The sequence below is a fragment of the Marmota marmota genome, unplaced genomic scaffold (assembly GCF_001458135.2).
Source record: "Marmota marmota marmota unplaced genomic scaffold, marMar, whole genome shotgun sequence".
In the NCBI taxonomy this organism is placed as follows: domain Eukaryota; kingdom Metazoa; phylum Chordata; class Mammalia; order Rodentia; family Sciuridae; genus Marmota; species Marmota marmota.
In genome coordinates, this window is record NW_025999968.1 from 62,134,577 (window position 1) to 62,151,171 (window position 16,595).

The 16,595-nt window shown below is 56.2% G+C and overlaps 1 protein-coding gene across 4 annotated transcripts in view; it reads left to right on the forward strand.

The window, feature by feature from the left end:
* Agpat3 (1-acylglycerol-3-phosphate O-acyltransferase 3) overlaps positions 1-7,974 on the forward strand; it is a 64,236-nt gene extending 56,262 nt beyond the window's left edge. For all 4 annotated transcript variants that reach the window (XM_048803762.1, XM_048803761.1, XM_048803764.1 and 1 more), the window contains 2 exons: positions 1,915-2,113; positions 3,123-7,974. In XM_048803762.1, the coding sequence (XP_048659719.1) occupies positions 1,915-2,113; positions 3,123-3,211 (288 nt within the window). In that variant the 3' untranslated portion in view covers positions 3,212-7,974. The remainder of the gene's footprint in view (positions 1-1,914; positions 2,114-3,122) is intronic.
* Positions 7,975-16,595: the final 8,621 nt, after the last annotated feature.

The following is a 16,595-nucleotide window of genomic DNA, read 5'->3' on the forward strand; positions in this document are numbered from 1 at the left end:
TTCCCACCATGAAGAAATGCTAAGTGTTTGAGTGACGGATGGGCATTTCCTGAGCTGGCCATCACACACTGCAGGCATGTACTGAGACCTCACTCTGCGGCCCATAACCACGTGCACTCATCACGTGTCCTCCAAAATGTGAGGGCCAAGTGTGGGCCCCTAAAGCAGCGTGAGTCTCACAAGAAGAAAAAGACAAATGGAAACAGTGTGTCCTGCATCCTGTAGCTGCACGGCTGTGTCTGTCTGGTTACACCAAGTGCTAAGAAAAGTGCCTCTGGTCTCAGGTCACGATTTGAAATTCTGGAACTCCTAAGTGGAGTGACGCTTGCCAGCAGCAGTACTGGTCAGCAGGAAATTAGAAACAGCCCAGAAGTTCATTATCAGGAACAGTCACGTCGTGTTCGTCTGTCCGTTTGATGTGACATGATAGTTAAAATGAATGAACTACATGTGCTGTCAGCACAGCTGGCTCTTGGGAATGTGCCTGGGGGAAAGCAGGCTGCGGGATGCTCGCAGCGTGTCCAGCTCCCAGGACGCTGTGGAACCTGCAGGCCGTGCCGGGCACCTCTGTTCATGCACACAGTGCATGGCGACGCGGGTGAGCCGGGCGCAGCCCTGTCCTCCCCCTCTGGCATCTGTTGTCTAGAATAAGCTGAGGCCAGTGCAAGTGGGAGTTTCGACAAGGGACCCGGGCTTGGGTTTCACGTCACCTGCAGTTTTCCCAGAAGTTGTGATGCACAGTGACAGCACCTCAGTTGACTCTCAAGTCCTTGTTTTGAGGTTTGCATCAAGGACAGTGCACCACAGAGGACACAGAATCCGTGGCAGTCTTTTGTTTCTTTCTTCTTGGTCGCTGCTGTTTCTGAGGTCCATCCTGAGTGACAGACTCGGCTCCTGCCTGTAGGAGCCGGGAGGCTCCACGTGCAGCAGTGTCCATTCGAGTGGCTCCTTTTCCTGTCTGTGAATGTTGAGGCCATTTGGACTCTAACAAGAACAGTGCCAGGCGGATATGTGTGTCCAGCACAGCTGCTCCTGGCCATGCAGGGCCTCCACGAGCGGCGGGAAGGGGCACAACTGCAAGCCCGTGTTGGTTACCCCGCCCCCCATTTTCTATACCACAAAATACAACAGAATAAAATTGAATGCGAATTGAAAACAAAACTGAAAATGAAAAGGAAATAAAGTGTATGGCGTCACACTCCCCAGGCGATCACTGACATGCGCTACATCTCTCTAAATCCAGGACTACACACGCTCATAGTCATGCGCATTCTGTGGTTTCGAGGGCATCGTCTGGCACTTTAACCTCTTCTGTCAGAATACTAACACTGCCACACGTGTGTCCCCTTCTGGATGTGGAGCTACCTGGCGGTGTGTGCTGGCGGCAGGGACCTGCTGTGGCAGACCTGCAGCTTGTCCCCCAGCCGAGCTCTGGGTACAGTGAGCCCCGATGTCACTGTGGAGAGAGCCTGGACAGTGTTGTTGGTGGAGCAGCTGTGGCCAGCTGCACCTGCATGCCACCAGCTCCTACCTCCTCCACCCTTTCCATTAGCAGAGGACGCCTCTCTGCTGACCAGGGCCTTTCAGGGCCAGGCACCCCATGGTGATAGTGCAAGACGTTCCAGGTCCAGGACCCCAGCAGGTCCCAACAGCTGCCACACCTCTCCCTTGGAGCGGCGGCCCTGCAGGGCGTGCCCCATCCCAGCCAGCCCCCTGCTTGTCGTCCTGTGGGGCGGCCTCTCTGGCTTGGCAGGCTGCTTCCTGGCAGCTTCCCGGTCAGAGGGCTGCGTGGTTTCTAGGACCACCGTGGTGCCATCGCTCAGCAGGACACCAGAGTCAGCTCTCGCTGTGGACAGTCCTCCTGCCTGAGCGCAGCGCGGGGCGATCCTGACCCCGTTCTCTCCCTGCCTCCAGGATGCGCTGCAGGAGATGTACAAGCAGAAGGGCGTGTTTCCCGGGGAGCAGATCCGGCCTGCCCGGCGGCCGTGGACCCTGCTGAACTTCCTGTGCTGGGCCACCGTCCTCCTCTCCCCGCTCCTCAGCTTTGCCTTGGGCGTCTTTGCCAGTGGATCCCCTCTCCTGATCCTGACCTTCCTGGGGTTTGTGGGAGCAGGTAATGAGCACTAGGGTAACAGCCCACCGTGTGGGAGTGTCCCCGCCTGCCGGCTTCAGTGCCCAGGACTGGACGACTCATCCTGGTGGCCCTGTGGGGCTGTGGCTCTCGCCCCGAAGCTGCAGGGTCAAGGAGGTCACGGGGCCATGTCCTCGGCCCACCGCTGCGGTACTTGCACTGAAACTGTCTGGTGAGGACACCATTGAGATGTCCCCAGTCACTGTGTCTGCATTCAGGCCCCTTGGGGGGTGGCTGGGCTGGTGGCCTGAAGGTCCACACAGGACATTCTCATTATTCAGCCACCTCTTGAGCTTCAGTGATCCTCCTGGTGTGCCTGTCCTGATTACATCGCCAGGTGCCTGCTGGGCTTGGCCTGGCTGGCAAATGGACGCCCACTGTGCATGTGCCCCCGTGGACTGTCCCTGCAGATGGATGGGCTTCTGTGGAGGGACAGTGTCCACCTGCAGGGCCCCTCCACTGCCAGGCCCACTTCCCTAGACTGGCTCCTGGCGTGCCCTGCTTCTCCTTCAGGACAGTGGGGGGGTCCTGAGAGGTGACTGGCCTCTGCCATGGGACAGCACATTCACTTGGGACCGCCCTCAGGGGACAGGGGATGTGGCTGGTTTCATCTGAGCATCCTGCTTGTCCATCTCACCTGCTGGGGTTTTGTAAGGCCAGTCTGTTCCCGCCTCTTAGGCCCTGCTCAGAGCAGCCAAGGCTTGTACACGGGCAGGCCGGGCACCACGCAGGGGCAGGCCGGGCACCACGCAGGTCGGCTGCCTCTGCCCCTGTGGGAGAAATGCCTCAGCTCTCGCCTGTGGCAGTGCAGCCCAGACCCTGCCTGCCCCCAGTGGCAGCCCAGCTCCGAGCTCACGGAGAAGCCCAAGCCCCCTCCGGTGGCCTCCCTGGATGGGGCAGGAGAGAGGGCTGGGCAGAGGAGGGAGGCCAAGCCTCGCGGCTCAGTGCAGAGCTCAGCCTGACCTCTTCTTTCTCTCTCCTGTTTTTCAAGCTTCCTTTGGAGTCCGCAGACTGATAGGAGTGACTGAAATAGAGAAAGGCTCCAGCTACGGAAACCAAGAGTTTAAGAAAAAGGAATAATTAATGGCTGTGATTGAACGCACATAACCCGACGTGGTATCAAATTAACTCAATTAAAAACAGAACAACACACACAGAGCGAGGGGAAAGAGACACTTAGAAACTATTTTTCTTATTAACTGGTGACTAATATTAACAAATAAAACTTGAGCCAAGAGCAAAGCACTCAGAAGGCCTGCGGTGAAGGCGTGCGCTCCCAGCTCCCACGTGCAGGACCCTCCCGAATCCCGGGCAGAAGCAGCTCCTCCCGGGAGCCCCTCAGGGCTGGCAGGATGGAGGAGGCCCCTGGTGTGCTCCTCAGACTCCACCTCCAAGAGGGGCCTGGGCTGCTCTCTTCTTAAACGTTGGTCGAGGTTTTGGTTTTCATCAGTCATCTCGGGAACCTACCCTGGCCCTCTTTTGCGCCCCCAGACACTGGCTCTTAAAGAACTTTCTGCTGTCCCCCCAGCGTGGGTTGACGGGCCCCAGCCCCCAGAGCTCACTCATCCCACTCGCTTTGCACCTTGGCTTCTGGGTGGTGGGAGGGCCCCAAAGAGAAAGTCCTTTCTGTGATAAGCACACACTGAATGTAAATCAGACTGATTCTGAGCAGGTCCCATGGTTGTCCTGCCTCCCCTGGGCCGGCTGTGTTCTCCAGCACCGTCTGCCCCTCCTCCTTAACCTGTGTGGAAATGCCTTCCAGCTCTTTTTAAAGTGAGTGGGCTCCTGACAGCTCCAGGGAATGCGGCATTCTCCTGTTCCCAGAGCTGTATTGTCCTGTCCCGTTCTTGTCTTCATGGCCACCAGGCTCTGCCCCCTGTACCGGGGCTGGACTAGAGGGTCATGCAGGGCCCACAGATTAAGAGCCAGCCCTGTGGGGGCTTGGAAGGAGGCCGTCCTCTAAAGGCACGTGGCGACAGCTGATGCCCACCTGTGGGCTGACTTGATCTCACTAGCTGGCCTCTGGCTGGCCTTCCTGATGGAAGCCAGGGTGGGGCCTCCCTCCCCTCCACGAGGGGCTACCCTGTGTCCCGGGGAGGGCCTGCCTCTGTCCAGGCAGATGTCATCTCACCAGGCCTGTGCCCACAGTGCCCCGCCCCCACCTTGGTGACATCCCTGAGTGTCCCCACAGGACAGGGTGTTCTCACCGAGGTCCCCTGGGCCCACCGGGAATGCTTCCTCCTGCAGCACAGGTAATGCACGCTGGACTTGGTGAGGGCAGCTGCTGGGTGGACAGGAGTGTGTCAAGCCCCTCCTGGCTTCCAGTGAACCCAGGCCTCCTTGGCTACTGTCCACCCTGTCCACCACCTGCATTGGGCTTTTGTCTTGAACCTTGAACTGGCTCTTTTAAAGTCACACTCCCTTCATTTTTTTAGCAAGGGGGGTGGGGGAACGGGTGTTCTCTCTGATACATTGTAACCAGCATTCTGAACACAGGCAGAAATGGAGGAAAGGCCTGGAGAAGATACGGACTGAGTGAGAGTGACCGTGCCTCTGCCCTCAGTGCTGGGGGAGATTGGGCGAGGTGGTGCCTCCTCTCTAGGGGACGCTTCTGAGCCATGTGGTCTGTGTGGAAGGCAGAGGGGAGCCCCCGTGGGCGTGTGCGGGCTGGTGAGTGACAGGGAGTGGCACGTTCCTTGTGAGGATGGCGGGCAAACCAAGCAAGACAAGAGGAGACACTGAACCTCTTCCCTCGGCCTCACCCGTCTCTCCCGGCCTCCTCCTCTGCACAGAGCCGGGTGCCCCTCTGGGTGGCCCCACCCTGAGGTTTCTTTTCTTCCCGTGCTGGCTGCTCCTCTCTCTGCCCCTGGTTAGGTCTGCATCTGTCACTAGTTCACTGACACCTAGGAAATCCCAAGGGAAAAAGGCCAAGGGCACTACATGCACGTCCATGCCCCAGGAATGCCAGTCTCCCATTCTGCCATGAATCAATAGCTCTGGCTTCCCAGAGAGTCTCCCTCCCTTTGAAATCAATATGTAATGTAAATTCCGCATTGAGTCCATGAGCGAACCGTGAGGGATCCAGGCACAGGCTTTACCTCTGCCGTGGAGAGGCCGATGACCGCAGCCCAGCGTGCACATCTAATACGAGCCTTCTGAGAGCAATAAAAACTACACCGTGAATGTTTGGGGGTTTTTGTATTGTTTTTTGAGGGTTCTGGATTTTGCTTTCCATTTGCTTCAGAAGGAAAGGGGAGGAGAGCCCCTTGATTTTAAATTAAATGAGTCTCTGCACGGTGCTTTTCTCTTTCCTTCACGCTCTACTTCTGAATCCAGTCATTTCTGATGTCATGTCCAAGTTCAGGCTGTGTTCGGGCAGAAGCAGTCCCGACGGCCCTCAGACATTGTGCTGGTTGTGGTGTGGGGGAGCGTCCCAGGCCCCGAGTGGCTCATGTCCTCCGGGGCTACAGGTAGGGAGGTGCTGCCCGCTGCCCCGTGGCTCAGGGTGCTCCTCCAGAGCCCGGCACCTGGCCGGCTGAGCTCAGCCTGGGACGTGGTCTCATGGGCTGTCTGCTCAGGCCCAGGAGCAGGTGCCCTGGGGACTCCATCCTCAGCCTTCTGTTGCGGCCAGTTTGTGGAGTCGCCCCCACAAGCCAGCTCAGGCAGACTCTGATGCCGTGGAGAGCAGGGGGTGAAGCGGCAGCTCTTTGGGCCTCTCTAGGGAGCTGTGTGGTGCCTGGCATGTCACAGTGCCTTTGTGCAGCTGCCAGTGTCTAGGGACCTTGTGCTCTTCACCAGGGGTTTTCTACTAGTGTCCTAACAGTGGTTGTCCCCAGGGCTCAGGGAGAGAAGCTGGGGACAGCTGAGTGGTCAGAAGGGAAGGCACTTCCTCCACGGGGACACTCTCTCCTCCCAACAAAGGCCTTGAGGAGCTCTGAAAAGGCTTCTCACTGATAAGCCGCTAACCCAGAGAAGGGGGCCACACTGCTGCCTTGTGCTTGGTGGTGGCTACCCAAGGCACAGCCTGGTGAGGTGCTGTGAGGTCCCTGTCCTCAAGGAGCAGAGCTGGCTTGAGGAATTGAGCTCTGAATATATAAACCACTGAGCAACCCGACCAGCACCATAAAGCACTTTCTTATAAAAAACAATGCCGGTCATTACCACCAACCAGTTCTGAATCTGCCTGTCTGCCCCGTCCTCCCCTCTGCGCCGGCTGGAGAACCCCCCACCCCGGCCCTGGTCTGTTCGGGGTGTTGCTGAGCACTGACGCTGAAGAAAAGGCAGTGGCCGGACCCAGCTATGTGTCACGCTCTTGTGTCATTTACGAGATGTCAGGAGGCCACCGTGCCCCTGGGGACTACCAGCTAAATCTGATTCCTGGAGATGAATGTGGCTCTTTCTGCATGTTGCTTTGTCTCTGCCTGAGACCTTATAGGACAGGCCAAGTGACACCCTCCTAGCCTTGCTGACTGTCTTCTGGATCGTGCCACCCAGGCATACCTGCTGCTGCAGACCCCTCCCCGCTGGCCGGCTGCATGCGGTCCCTGCATGCATCTCTCGTGCTGAGCGGTGTGGCTTCGTGGCAGATTCTGACCCTTCTACAGTGTGACGAGGCTCGGGGTTAAGACGGCGAGTCTGATGCACCCGCCTACCTTCTTTCTGGAAACGGCGTGTCCCTGGTCCCCGGGCCTGCCCCTTTCTCTAGTGGGCTGGCTCCCAAGCCCAAGGCAAGCCACCCCAGAGCAGCTTGGGCCTGAGGGGTACACCACTGATCTGGGCTTTGGCTTTATCCCAGAACGCTGCTGGGGACTGCCCAGTGGGTACTGACACATGGGCTCCAGACTCTGTTGTATCAGGGCCAGGGACAGATTTTGGGTAAAATGTCACCCTGCGATCTGTTTGCTGGAGAGGGGAGGGTGTGTATGAGTGAGGTTTGTTACAAGCATTTGCGGCTTCGGGGGAAATGGCAGCATTCTCCGTCACCTGCTCCAAGAGCACTCTTGGGAGCCCAGGAGGTCACCGGAGAAGCTGACGTGAGTCAGCCTGGGCAGCGGCCACACGGGCTCTTCACAGATGACGGGTTGTTGCAAATCGCTTTGTGCTGACAAGGTCACCTGGAGCTCTCTTTCTCTCCTTAATTTTTCAGATTAACTTTTTGTTGCAGAAGTATTTAGACAGCAATTGAACTGTGAATGAGATACTGAAATGCACTAAATTGTATTAAATTAAACTGGAGTTACTTGATCCAATGAAGACATGCATCTGCTCTAGTTGTATTTATTGTCTCAGAATTGTATGTTGTGACAATCAAATGTTCCTTGCCTCCATGCCAGGAGACGCCACTGGCTTCTTAATCCTGAGGATTGCCAGCAAGCGCGGACTCCACACGAACATCTCTGGAAAGCCACGCAGACCACGACTGCAGTGCCGCGTGGCAGACGTTGGGGTTCTTTTTCTATCCTTGAAAAATTGCCATGCCCGACGTCATCGCCACTTTCAAAGGGATACATTGTATACAGGGTGCAAATGTATTATAGGGTGTTTCCTTTTGTATACTTCATTTTTACAAGTTTTGCTACTCACGAGCTTTGTGTAGTCGAGGAGAGGTATTTTGGTGTGTGGAAACTTGTCGGTCGGGGTGGGGGTGACTTAGACTTCACAGGCCCGTGTCCCCAAGGACTGGCGGTGCTGTTCTGCAGGGCCGCATGGAAGGCTGCGTGAGCGGCACTCTGCTCTCGTGCGGTGTGGTATTTTCTGGATAAATGCTGCAGGCATCGTTCTTGTTTGTTAGAAATGCTGCTGTGAAGGAGAGAGAAAATGTCCACAATACAAGAGAAAGTGACTCTTGGCCTCCTTTCGTTTCTTTATTTCTGGTCTGCACAGATCTTTCTAGGGGGGAAGCAGAGGGCCACCGGGTGGTCCCCGTGCCCTGGCTCTGACCTGGGAGCCACACAGCTGAGGGCACTGCCCTGTCTCTCCCTGCTGCGCCGGTTGCTTTCTGGAAGGGAGTCAAGGGTCACGTGGCAGAGAGCACCAGGATGCTCAGTGGCACGTGTGAGCTGAGAGACCCACCGTCCAGGCTGGGCTTTAAAGGCCATCAAGGATGAGGGGTTTTCCAGAGCAGGCGTCCAAATATTAAAAATTGATTTTTTTTGTAAAACCAAATTCTGTGGAGAAGACAAGGAAACCCCTTTTTCTTCTTTATTCAAAACCAAAATCTTATTGTAGCTGAAAGCTACTCCAGGGTCTCATTTGTCCCCCCAAAATAACTCACACTGAAGGAATTGGGTGTCCTGCTCTTGGGAGCAGCCCCTTGATGGACAGGCTTCTCTGTCTGGGGCCTCCTTCCAGGTGGCCTTGGCAACAGCGACCTGCCCGCCTTGGGCTCCTGGGAGGCTGGGAAGCCAGGGCTCAGTCAGGATCTCTGGAGAGTCCCACCCGTGCGCTGTCTGTCACACATGCACACACCGCACACCTACGCACTCGTGCCGTGTGACCCAGCACAGGTAAGGGCACACACATCCTAAGGGGTGTGGTCCTCCAAGTACAGCCCCACTAGGAACGGACTTTGGAGAGCGTCCTCACGAGCATGCCTCCTCCAGGGCCAGGACTCGAGCCCTGACGGCCAGGTCCCTGCAGCAGTGGGCGCCCGGGGAGACAGCTCACTGAGACCACGCTCCGGATGGCCTGCAGTCCTGGGAGGAGGCCGCTTTGCGGCAGAGACTGCTCATCCTGCTCAAGGCCTGCTGCTGGCCGGGCCAGGACGGGCCAGGGAAGCTCGCTGTCAGACTTGTCCTGCCTGCGGTCAGTGGGCCACGTGGGTGCACCCACACCACCCGACTCCCATCCTGAGCCCCGGGAAGGGACGGGGAACGGTCAGTGCAGGCGCTAGAGGACCAGCTCAGTAGGGCTCCCGGTGTCTCTGCAGCCCTCCTCTGTGGGTGTTGGCCTCACAGCACCTGCCAGGATGGAGTCGCTCTGAAGCCTTAGAAGCTCAGGCATAGAAAGTACCAGAAAGATCTTTCCGTCAAAAATCTGTCATAGCTTCAATTGCCTGCAAAGCAGCCTGCTCTGCCTCTGCCCAACCTGTCTAGTGCTGGCCTCACCACTCCCCATTCCTCTGGACGGCCAGAGCCAGCAGCTGTATTTCCATGGGACAGGGTGGTGGCGTAGGGGGAAGGATTTGGATTCGGGGTCTGGAGGCCTCTGAATTATGATCCAAAACACACTCCTTATTGCCAGAATGGCCCAGCACTTGCCCTGTGTGCCCTTGAGTTTCCAATCTGTAAAAGAACTTTGAACAAAAGAAGTGAGTGGTCGCAGACCTGGCAATCTGCACACCCTGGAGCATTGGGCCTCACTAGAGACCTGGTGTCCTGCTCTGGACCCTTTGCCTGGGCAGCTGCCATGGCCAGGCGGAGTGACCCCATCAGAAGGGCTCCTTCCTACACAAGGGCACTGTCCTCCAGGGAGGAGAGGGCATCACTGTGGCTGTGGCGGGCTTCTGGACACTTCCCCGCGGACCTCACACAGCTCCTCTGCTCCAGTGTCCATTTTTCTGTCACTTTCAACCTCCTCTGTGTCATATTTTCCAAGCCCAGTGTGTCCTGACACTTCCTTAGGTCCCTGCCTCCGTCGTGTCCACTGTGATGTGCCGAGCTGCTGTGGTAGAGATGATTGCGCGGAGCACCGTGGCCAACAGCGTCCATCTCCACGAGAGAATGGCCTCAGGCACACAGGGAGGTGGGCGCCTGGCCAACCACACCATGACCTGACTGCCCAGAGCAACACATGGAAGCCGGGGATGGGGCCCCAGTCCCCCGCCCAGGCGGAGAACACCACACCCGAAGCAGCGTCCCACCGAGGAGCCTGTTTGCAGAGACCTGAGTCAGGAAGTCAGATCAGGCAGCAAAGGTGCACGGAGCTGGGGATGGTCTTTACAGAGCTCTCCGGGGAGATCCTGCCTCTGGTTGAAGGCAGCCCTCTGGGCACACTTGTCCCCAAGGTCCCCCAGGTTCTCAACACTTTCAGGACAAGAGGCTCCACACACTGTCTTAAAATGTGTCAGTTCATCCAAAAGACTCTCATGATGGCGATGGCTCAGTGGTCAAACCCACCTGCCAGGGCTTTGTAAGAAGCCTGACTTACAGGGCCAGCCCGAGGCCACTGCCCTATGAAAAGGGGGCAGTGGCTGCCTCCTCCAATGTCCTGCTCATCTCCCATCACCAGAGCCAGCTGAAGGACAGGGTCGAGGACACCCTGTGGTTGTGGCCATTCGGGACACAGAGCCGGGAAGCAGGGTGGGAGGGGTGGAGGGNTGCAGGAAGGGGTCTTGGAAGGGGGTGGGGGGGCAGGTGGGTTTCCAAGGGGAATGTTGCTGGAAGCTCCCAGGTGCTTATCTCTGTCTGGGTGCTGTTCTGCATGGCTCTGGAGGCCTGGGGAGCACGGGGAGGGGTGAAAAGGAAGAGCCACGAGGCCTTCAGAGAAGTGGAGGGCTCCAGGAAGAACCTGCCCCAGCAGCACACCAACCCGCGGGCAGAGTAGAGAAGGGGCGCGAACAGTCACGAAATGAAAACCTCCCAGAGGCTTGGGGGCCCGGAGTCCCTGCCCATTACCACTTGGTCCCCTGTCCCACAAGGGATGGGGTGTGTTAGGTCAGTGGTAGAGACTTGGTGGCGACTTGGAACAAAGCAGCCCGCGGGTGGGGTGGGGGGCATCAATCAGGCACCGGCAGAAACGCCTGTCAATCAGCGAGGTCTCCTGACTAACGCCTGTCAATCAGCAGGACCCCCTGGCCAATCCTGGAATTCAGCCAACTCCCCTGACCAACTCCAACGGGACAAGGGACTCTAAGACACCTTTTCCTGTCCCAAGCCCTTCCCTTCCTGCTGTGGGTCCCGTAAAAGTCCAGTCCGGTCAAGCTCCCACGCGGTTTCTCCTCAGACCCTCCTCCTGTCCACTCTGTGGGTCTGATCGAGTTCCGCCCGGGAGTGATGTCTCAATAAAGCCTGTTCAGCGGTCCTTTTAAATCTGCCTCCTTTGGTCGCTGCCCGCCTTGCCTGATCTGACAGAGTGAACCCAGGAAGTGCCAGTGTTTTGGTTGATCCCCAAACCATAACAAAGGCAGGAGCGCCCCTGGCGGCGTCCTCAGGCCATTACAACCATCAACTCACCTCGCAGTGACGTGAGTGGCAAGGCTGACCTTGAGCTGGTCAGTCTGGTGCCAGCGTCCACAACAAAGAGGGTGCTGCGCAGCTGCTGCAGCCTGCGGAGGCGCCCCACGGTTTTCAGAACGAGGGAATCCCATCAAGGGGTTGATCTTACTGTCTCAGTGTTGTTCAGAGCCAGGACTCAGTGGGTTGGTCCCCAAGTTCATTCTCACAGCTGTGTCACTACAGTCCATGCATTTCCTGTGGGACTGCAGCTTCCTGGTTAGCCACTGACCACCCCACACATACCTCTGAGAGTTCAAGGTGAGATACGGAGGTGCAGGCTGGGAAGGGGTGAGCCCTGCTCCCTGGACCCTCCCACTGTGGCTGGGCTTGCTCTCCAGTTGCTTGCTGCAGTCGGGTGGCTCTTTGTGCTGATTTTGGTTCTGGTGCTGGGGAGCAAGCCTGGGGGCGCTTCACCCCGAGCCACACTCTCAGTCCTTTCATTTTCAAACAGGGTCTCACTAAAGTGCTGAGAATCTTGCTAAGTTGTCCAGGTTGGCCTTGAACTTGTGCTCCTCAGCCTCAGCCTCCCGAGTGGCTGGGATCACAGGTGTGTGTGACCACACCAACTTAGCTGACTTTTAAAGTCACCAACATTGGAGGTCAGGCAGCTGCAGTGTGTATCCCGCCCAGTAGCGCTGCTGTAGATGACACCTCTGTCCCCAGTCATGTGGGTCGTGATGATAATGGTTGCCTAGGCTGCTTTTCAGGGACTTGAAGGCTGCTTTTGTTGACCACTCACTCTTGCCTTAGGACTGCCCAGGTGTCAGATGGCTGAACTTTGACATCAAGGGTCCAAAAGTCCACCCCCAGAGCAGGGTGACGCTGCCATTTTCTGCACATGTATTGTGCACAGACGCCAGTGACTTCACCTGCACTTGCCCTCCGGGCCCCACCGACTTCCCTGCCCCTTTGCCCCTCACCTGGGGAGCTGGACTCAGCCCTTCTCTTCCGTCTCTCATGCTGACTGCCCAGGGAATGGGATTCTCTTTTGGAGGCTTGTCATCAGGGTGACTGTGCAGTGGGCAGAGTGGTGGTCAGATGTGACCTGCTGGTGTGGAAGGGGGTCTGTCTCAGCTCGAGGTGGCCAGCGAGCGAGCGTGCTGGACGCCAGGGCTTCCTCTCCTGAAATCTCCACAGCTTCCCTCCTTTCCTAGGGCACGTTTACCTTTTTCTTATCAATTTACAAGCATTCTGCATATAATTGGGATGCACTGATCTTTCTGTCAATCTTATGGTTATAAAATTCCTCATTTCTGGCTTGCATTTTCCCTTTTTCGTATCTTGTGATGCACAGACTTCTTTCATTTTAATGAAAGTGACTTTAAGGATTTTTCTGTTATGTTTTTCATGTCCATATCTTGCTAGCTGCTGGGAGCCATGAGCCAAGTAGGTACGCCTAAAGGTCAGTTTTCCGATGACGGGTAAGAACCATATGTTGAATTGGACAACCTACCAGGCACGGTCCTTAAGCCACATTGCTTGTTGTTTAATTAATCAGAAGGGGGGAGATGCTGGGAGCCATTAGCCAAGTAGGTATGACAATTTCCTTGCCAGCGTACCCCATGTTGCAGTGACATTTTGCAGTGACATTGAATGTAGGTGACCTTGCTCAAGGACCAGGGCGGATTAGGGTGTTCCCGGTTTAAGATAATCGGGTTTAGGGCGTTCCCAGTTTAGGTTCCAGGTTTAAGGTTTAAGATTATTCCTGCTGGGAATAGGGCGTATCCTGCTGCCTGAGTTCCCTTTGAGTTCTCACGGGATTCAGACAGTATTTTTGGGGAGACAGAAGCCCAGTGAGAGTGGATTTGGGCAGAGAATGTGGATTTCCCCAGAACGTGTTTGTAGACGGCTGGTGTGAGTTCGGGAATAAAGAGCTGCTGTTGGAATCTACAAGCTGTGTGGTGGCTCGTGATTGTGTGCCCAGCCAGACTGCGGCATTTGTGCCCAGCCAGACTGCGGCAGCTAGCAAATCCTTTCTTGCTTCCAGTCATAGAATCAGTCTCTTGCATTTCTCTTCTGAAAGTCGTCGTTCAGTGTTTTCGCCTCTGAATCAGAGGCACGGCACGTGGAGGTGTGCCCAGCTTTACCGCAGCGTTTCCTGCCTGAGAAGTACCTTGGCCAGGGCGCCTGATGGAGCAGCCCACCACCTCCTCCCCGTGCTGTGAGGAGCCCTCCCGGAGCACGTGTTGGGGGCTGACTGGGTCATCCACTTGTCTGTCTGCACAAAATCACACTCTCCTGATGACTGGGGCTTCGGAAGACATTCCTTGGGCCTGGCGAGGCTCAGTGGTAGAGCCCCTGCCAACAGGCACGAGGCCCTGGTTCCATCCTCATGGCCGAGAATGAAATCTGGTAGGGCAAGCCCCCACCTTTTGTTCTTCAAAATTTTCTTGGTTACTCTTGAACTGTATTCTTTCAAATAGATTTTAGAATAAGGCATACATTTAATTTTTAATTTTTTTACTAGGGTTTGAACCTGGGGGCACTTAACCACTGAGTCACATCCCCAGTTCTTTTTATTTATTTACTATTTTTTTTAGTGGGGTGAGAAAGCAGGGAAAAGAGACAGATAGGAGGGGATTTTTTTAGTTGTAGATGGACACAATATCTTTATTTTTTTTATGTGGTGCTGAGGATCGAACTCAGTGCCTCGCCTGTGCGAGGCAGGCGCTCTACCACTGAGCCGCAGCCCCGCCCCTTTTCATTGAGTTACAGGGTCTTGCTGAGTTGCTGAGGGCCTCCCTAATTGCTGGGGCTGGGCTTGGACTTCAGTCCTTCTGCCAAGCCTCCTGAGTTGCTGGGGTTACACACGTGCGCCCTGGTGTCTGGCTAAGTGGTTTTTGTTTTTGTTTTGTTTTGTTTTTAAATGTTGGAACTTCAGCTGGAATCAAGAGATGATTTAACTGGGGCGGTTGCCTTTTTACAATGTCGCCCCTGGTGGGGGGCTGTCCTGGGGTTCCTTCCACATAGGTCTTCTCGTGCCTTCCGGGGAAGTCGCCATTCTTCTGTGCAGATCCTATACATCCTTTGTGCAGAAGTACCCAGCCACGGCTCCGAACTGTGGGGTTTAATGAGTGTCTGTTAAATCAAGTTGCTACTTTTATTTGTGGAATCTTATGTCTTTACTTGTTGGTTGTTTTCCTCCTGCTTTAATCTATCACTAAGAAGGGACATTAAATCTCCTGGTGAGTCCTTCTTCTTGAAGTCCCATCCATTTTTACTGTATCTTGCTAGGCACATGTGAATGTGCAGCCGTCTGTTCTCTTGATGAGGTCTTCATTTCTAGTAATGCTTTTGGCTCTAAGCCTATTCGACCTAAAGTCAATGTGGTTCTGTGTGAAGTTCCTGTCTGGTCTATAGAGTGTCCTTCCTTCCTCTGAGGCCACCCGTGCCCTCAGGTTTGGTCTCTCAGCTCCCTTGGAAGGGAGCTGGCCAATTTTGGTTTGGACCCAGTAAGACAGTAAAGACCTTTAACCCGGGAGCGTCCCCACCCACGTCCACCTCCGTCACTGAGTCCTCGGGTTCTATCACTGGCCCATTTCTATATTTTCTTCTTGCCTATTTTCTCTTCTTAGTCTTCTCCCCCCATTTTCCCAGCGGTCAGGGCGTTGTGCGCGCTGTCTCTCCTCTGAGTGGCCACCCTCCCCGGCCTCTCCCAGGAAGCTCCACATGCCCTCCCCTTCGGCCAGGGGTCAGTTTACTTAGGCCCCTGTTGGCTCCTGGGCCCCATTAGGCTCCCTCTGGGTGACTTTCTTGACTTGGCCTCCCTCACAGGTCCTTTGCTGGGGGTCGTGGGTTTTACTTGCCCTGGTTTAAACAGTTTGGCTGTGGCAATGGCCACCAGCTGCCACCACTTTCTCTGAGCACTTTGAGGACATTTGCCGTTTCCTGTCTCCCATTGCACTTGCTACAAAGCCCACAGAGGCAAGAAGAAAATACAGAAATGGACCTGAGAGAGAAACCCGAGGACTCAGCGACGGTTCCTGGTTCTGAGAATGCAGCTTTTATCAAGCACAGGACCTGTTTCCCCCGTAACTCCAGTCAGATGCATGTCACAGCGGCGGCCTGTCCCGTGCCTTACTCTGTGTCTTTGTGTTCTCCGGCCTCCGGTCTCTTCCCATCCTCGTGCCGTCTGCAGCTTCTCTCGGCTGTGTGCTCCCTGTTCCAGCGGCTGAGTCTGAACGCTCATTTCCTGTTGTCGTTCCCAGGTGTCTCCTCTTTCCTTCCGGACAGGCTCAGCATCCCCAACCTGGACATCAAAATCTGAAGCAAGCTCCCAAATCTGAAATGCTTTGAGCACCAAGTGGAACACTTCACACGGGGCCTCATGTGACAGTCACAGTGAAAACACGGGCACACTAAGAACCTGTGCAGAGTCACCTTCGGACGATGCTTAGGTGGCACGTGTACAGGGAGCATGGCTTCATGTTTAGAGGTGGGTCCAGCCCAGAGATGTTTAAGCTACTGTCACCACTGCGTGTCCCCAGCGAGCTACAGCCATTCCCTCCTGGCCACAAGCGGCCCCTCCCTTGGATGTTGGAGGCACCCTGGCTTTGTTTCAACGCAGCGGAAGCCATGCCTTCTTTCCCGATCCTCAGCTTCTGCTCCACAGAAGGAAGGCCGCAGGGACCAGAAGCATGGGCTCTGCAAGTGGCCTCTGGGGCGGCGGTGGTGAGAGGGGCCGGTTCCCAGGCGCGTCCGGTCACTGGGACGGTACACCCGCACCCTGGAGCCGAGCCCAGCCCCACAGGGTGGCGCCTTGGCTGGCCCTTGAGTAGTTTCCGTGGTCTCAGTTCTTGCCACGAGTCACTCGTGAGGCTATGGACTGTGGGACTCTGCGTGGGTGAGCCCAGCGCTACAGCAGCCCCGAAACAGTGGGTGACAGAGGCGGGGGACAGGGCAGGCCAGCCGCAGCTGGCACCCCAGTCAGCCGTGCAGTGCTCAGCCCTGCCCGCCAGGGCACCGGGCCTCCTGGAACCACTCTGCCCCCAGTGGTGGGTGGAGTCCTCGAGAGAAAGTCCACACCAGGGCAGCATCAGGCCTCTGGGCAGGCTGGTCCCAGCCCCTTCGGCTTGAGAGGGAGCCCTGCTGTTGGGCCGGTGCTCACCTGCAGCCCGCCATCACACCCTCGGGCATGGAGAACAGGGAGGGAGGGAGCTGGGCTCCACCAGGCGTGCCACCTGCCCACCTGGCTGTCCTCTGGTGGGCATTGACAGGACACCCTGAGATGTATCCACTGTCCCAAAGGC